General features: G+C 45.2%; 1 protein-coding gene across 1 annotated transcript in view; it reads right to left on the reverse strand.

Annotated features, from left to right (window-relative positions):
• The window catches only part of Prpf6 (pre-mRNA processing factor 6), a 72,263-nt gene that overhangs the window by 52,284 nt on the left and 15,001 nt on the right, over window positions 1-4,978 (reverse strand). The window contains exons 7-9 of the mRNA XM_023704298.1: window positions 3,602-3,696; window positions 1,992-2,148; window positions 851-1,013 (exon numbers count right to left, since the gene is read on the reverse strand). Coding sequence (XP_023560066.1) covers window positions 851-1,013; window positions 1,992-2,148; window positions 3,602-3,696 — 415 coding nt within the window. The remainder of the gene's footprint in view (window positions 1-850; window positions 1,014-1,991; window positions 2,149-3,601; window positions 3,697-4,978) is intronic.

A 4,978-nucleotide genomic window follows, 5' to 3' on the forward strand; every position in this document is an offset into this window, starting at 1 on the left:
ACGCCCTGTACACGTGGGACCAGCTAGGTGCTCAGACTACGTCCTGTGGCACGGTAGCCTGCAAACACCTTTCATATCACATCCCAGTAGCCAGCTTAGCACACTCCTTTGCACAGACATGCAATTCGGCCTCCAAGACCCAGACACAAGTCTGGCCCTTGCACTGTACTGGAGGAGGAAGTAGTCTCAACCCAAGCCTCCACCAAGGTTGGGAACTCTGTCATAATGGCATCTTTCTCCTGAGGAGAGTCAGGGCAGAAGCAACCCAGCTCAAGAAAAGGTGGCCAAGTCTCATAAAGGCTCCTTAAATACTGTCACCAAAAGACTGAGCAAAAAAAGGGGAGAGAGGTGTCCTAAGTCAAGAAACAGAGAGGCTGTTTTTTGGGGGTTTTTTTGTTTGTTTGTTTTTTTGCGGAACCGGGGATTGAACTCAGGCCCTTGACCTTGCCAGGCAAGTGCTTATTCTACTGAGCCATCTCCCCAGTCCCTTGTTTTGTTTTTTGAGCAAGGTTTCACCATGCAGCTTAGGCTGGCCTTGAACTCACCATGTAACCCAGGCTGACCTTAAATACCCAGATTTTTTTGCCTCAGCCTCCAAAGCACTGGGAGTACAGGCATACACCTGACAGAAGCTGCTTTCTAAGAGCACAGTAACACAGCAATCAAGAATGCACACTTCTGGGGAGATGGCTCAGTAGAATAAGTGCTTGCCTGGCAAGTGCAAGGGACTGAGTTCAATCCCCAGTTCCACAAAAAAAAAAAAAAAAAAATGCACACCTCTATAGGACACGGCACCAGTGTGCCTGTGATGGTACCTCCAAGGGAGCCTCACCTTTCACCCAGGACTCACCTTTTCGAAGAACCCGCTTCTTTGCTCGAATGTCCGTTTCTAGCTCTGCTGCTCTGATATAAATCCTAACAGACTGTGGGAGATGACGGACAGCTTGGGCCACAACAGCCTTAGCTGTGTCTCCAGGCTGCAACCTGGCTGCTTCTAGCCAGACATCTTCACTCTGGGGCAAAAGAACAGAAGCAGTAAGGGAAACACAGAGGAACAGCAGGCACCTGAGCCCTAGACTCTAGAGTCACTCATCTTGGCCACAAACAAACAGCTTTCGCTGTGGTGCTAAGACTTTATGGTTACTGCATATGCTTACTGCATGTCTGAATGAAGAACAGATTGTATCTTGGAGAGGACAATACAAGGTGGCCTGGGCCAGCCAAATAGCTCAGCAGATTAAAGCACCTACAGGCACAGGGGCTGGGGCCCCAGCGGCGGCACGTGCCTGTAATCCCAGCCCTTGGGAGGCTGTAACAGGCGGATCACTACAAGTGCAATCTAGTAGTGAGACCCTGAACACTCTGTAGACCTTTCCTTAAAAATACAAAAAAAAAAAATAAAAAACAAAATGGCCTGTAGGCTAAGTTACCAGCAAAACAAAAAACATACATTTGCCTGGAAAGTTCCAATCTGTGCCTAATACCCTAGAGTAATTCCTCCTAGGGCTTCTTTTACTGCCAGTGCTCAGTTTGTACACTCAATTACATGGGCACATAGAAGATTTCATATTACTTTTTAAGACTATCTAATCATTTCATCTCTAAAACATCGTAGGGGCCGGGGAGATGGCTCAGTAGAATAAGCGCTTCCCTGGCAAGCTCAAGGGCCTGAGCTCAATCCCTGGTTCTGCCAAAAAAAATTTAAAAAAATAAAACATTGTAGGCTTAATATATTCTGAAGAGTTAAGTGCTAACTTTATGGTTTCTTAACATTATGTGGAGCAAAGGACTATCCAATTTAGATTTCTGGTGAAAGTTACCCTGCTACTAAAATAATGGTGGCTCAACCTTTGTTCCAGGTGAAAACGAGGAAAAAAAAAAAAAACCTCTTTCCTACTCTTCACAATTTCTCCCAGCTGGTACTATCATCCACAAGTATAGATAAACAGGGGCCCCTCAGGGGTAGCAAAAAACCCTGCAATGGGCTTCACCTTAGGACACATCTCTGTCCCTTTCATAATAAGGTTCCGAGCTACTTGCAGCTTTCCAGTCACTTCCTCCAAGCGTGCAGAGGCAATCCAGGCTGGCGGGTGATGAGGGTTTGTCTCCCGAACAGACTTGAGGAGCAGTCGTGCTTTCTTGATATCACTGTATGAGTGAGAGTGCACACAGCATCAGGCCACACTAGTAGAGGTGCACCCATGCCCAGGAAAAAGGACCCAGACACAATACAAAAACTGCAGATTCAATTAGAAGCAATACAGACAACTCGGCGCCTAGTCAGAACTATTCCAAGACTGTTTAAAACACTGCAAACAAAACCTAACACCAAAGGTCCACATTTAGTAGCTTTCTATAGAGCTCAGTATAGCCACAGACTTTGAATATTAATTGTAAAACACTTAACACTCATAATAATTGAATACAGATACTTTCCAGACACTTTTTTTTTTTTTTTTTTTTTGAGACAGAATCTCACTATGCAGTTCAGGCTTGCCTTGAGCTCACTTTGTAGCCCAGGCTGGTCTCCAACTTGCAAGGATCTTTCCTGCCTCAGACTCCTGAGTGTGGGGATTAGAGGCATGCACCACCATGTCCAGCCAGATACATTTTAAATAGAAAACCAAAGATGGGCATGGTGGTACACAGTTATAGTCCCAGCACTCAGGAGAGTAAGGCCCTAGTGAGAGAAATGGGGGGAGGACCCCAAAACACTACTTTTCTCAGAATATCTACTTTTTTTTTAAATGTTTTATTTATTTATTATTATTTTTTATTTATTATTTGTGTGTGGGGGGGCCAGCTTAGCCCACCAGGCTAAGTAAGTGATTTTCATTTTCCTTCTCTTTCTCCTCTCTCTCTCTCTCTCTCTCTCTCTCTCTCTCTCTGCCCCCCTCTCCCACCCCCTCTACTTGGCAGAGGGTCCCACTATGCAGCTCCTCTTGCTTTCAGCCTCCCCAGTGCTGGAATTATAGGCATGTGCCACCATGCCCATTCTCAGTGGCAGGCTTAGTGCACCCAGGGGCAGGGCCAGTGTGGCATGTGGTACCTTCCCTTGCTACACAGGTGCTTAGTCTGCTGAGCTATCTCGCAGATCTCTTTTTTTTTTTTTTTGTGGCTGGCTCAGCCTGCTACGGGGGCTGGGCTGGCTCAGCATGTGCTTAACACCCCTGAGCTATCTCACCTGTCCCCCTCTTTTTTTTCTTTTCTGGCGGAACCAGGGATTGAATTCAGACCCTTGCGCTTGCCAGGGAAGTGCTTATTCTACTGAGCCATCTCCCCAACCCAAAGGGGAAAGGTGTAATAACAATAACCTTGATTTCCCCCAGTTCCGTCAAAATAAATAAATAAATAAATGACTAAATAAAATAACCTTGATTTCTTTTCTTTTTTTTTTCAAAGACAATGTAGCTCAGGTTGACCCTGCTAGCCTCAAACTCATGGTGATATGCCTGGCTCAGCCTTTCAAGTGGTAGGATTACAGGCATGTGCTACCACACCCAACTGTCGCATTTTGAATGTATATTTTCAAAATAAAATCCAAAACTCTCTAGGAAACTAGAATTCCCACCCCAACCTACCAATTCTGAAAAGCACTCACTTGATGTCCCCTCCGTGGGTTGGGATCATAGAGTTTAAATCTGTCAGATAGCCTTTGGGGTCCACAACAGTCTGTCCACTCACTGAGTCAGACACCTGTGAAACAGATTTGGCTGAGAATCAGCTAGACATGACAAAAAATGTCCAAAACAAAGTATTCACAGAGTCCCCGGAACCTCTTTCCATAACCCTGTTCATCACTGGGTAGTCAGAAGGAAGGAAACAAATTAGCCCAGTATACTAGTAATGCCAGCATTCTGGGAAGCTGAGGCAACAGGATCACAAGTTAAAGCCCGGCCTGCGTAACTTAGCAACTTAGAGACCTCATTTCAAAATAAAAAGTTCGGGCCAGGGAGATGGCTCAGTAGAATAAGCGCTTCTTTGGCAAGTGCAAGGGCCTGAGTTCACTCTCCGGTTCCACCAAAAAAACAAAACAAAACAAAAAAAAAAAAACACTACCATTTCCTGAACTGAGTCCTGGAAGTCACAAAATAAAAAGTTAAAAAAGGAAAATAACTTTAACTCAGATAACAGTTTGTGGTGATAATAAATAAGTTTCTTCCATATGAAAAAGATTTACATTAAAAAAAAAATGAAATCTGGGCTGGTCAAATAGCTCAGCAGATGGGGTTCGATCTCTGGGCCCCACCTCCACCCCAGGGGCGCACTGAGACCAAAACCAAGACTGGGCAACTGAAACTGGGCGTGGTTACATATGCCTGTAATCCCAGCTCTTGACAGGCTGTAAGCAGGCGGATCACTATAAGTCTGATCTAGTAGTGAGACCCTGAAAACCCTGTAGCCGCTCCCTGAAATACAAAAAAAAAAAAGAAAGAAAGAAAGAAAGAAAGAAAGAAAGAAAGAAAGAAAAGGGGTCAGCCAGATAGCTCAGCAGATTAAAGCACATGCTTAGACAAGTGCAGGGGACAGGGGTCCAATCCCCATGCTGTGCCGGCCTCACCCCTGGGGCGCACAGAGAGGGGGACTAAGACTGGGCGTGGTGGCGTGCATTTGTAATCCCAGCACTTGGGAGGCTGAAAACAGGAGAATCACTATGAATCAATCTACACAGTGAGACCCTATACACTCTGTATAAAATATATTTTTTTAAAAAAAGAGAGAAAAGAAAAAAGAAATTTGCTGGACATGGTCATGTATACCTATAATCCCAGCACTTGGGAGCCTTAAGTAGGATCACATGTTCAAGACTAGCCTGGGGCTAGTGAGATGGCTCAGTGGTCTAAAGCACCTACTTAGAACAAGCTAAGCTAAGCAAAGCACAGGGACCACGGTTCAATCCCCTAGCACCACATGCCAGCCAGCCCCGCCCCCTGGTGGGCTGAGTTGGCCACACACTAAATAAATAAATAAATAAATG

Source organism: Octodon degus, unplaced genomic scaffold (genome assembly GCF_000260255.1).
Source record: "Octodon degus isolate 3935 unplaced genomic scaffold, OctDeg1.0 scaffold00194, whole genome shotgun sequence".
Taxonomy (NCBI): Eukaryota; Metazoa; Chordata; class Mammalia; order Rodentia; family Octodontidae; genus Octodon; species Octodon degus.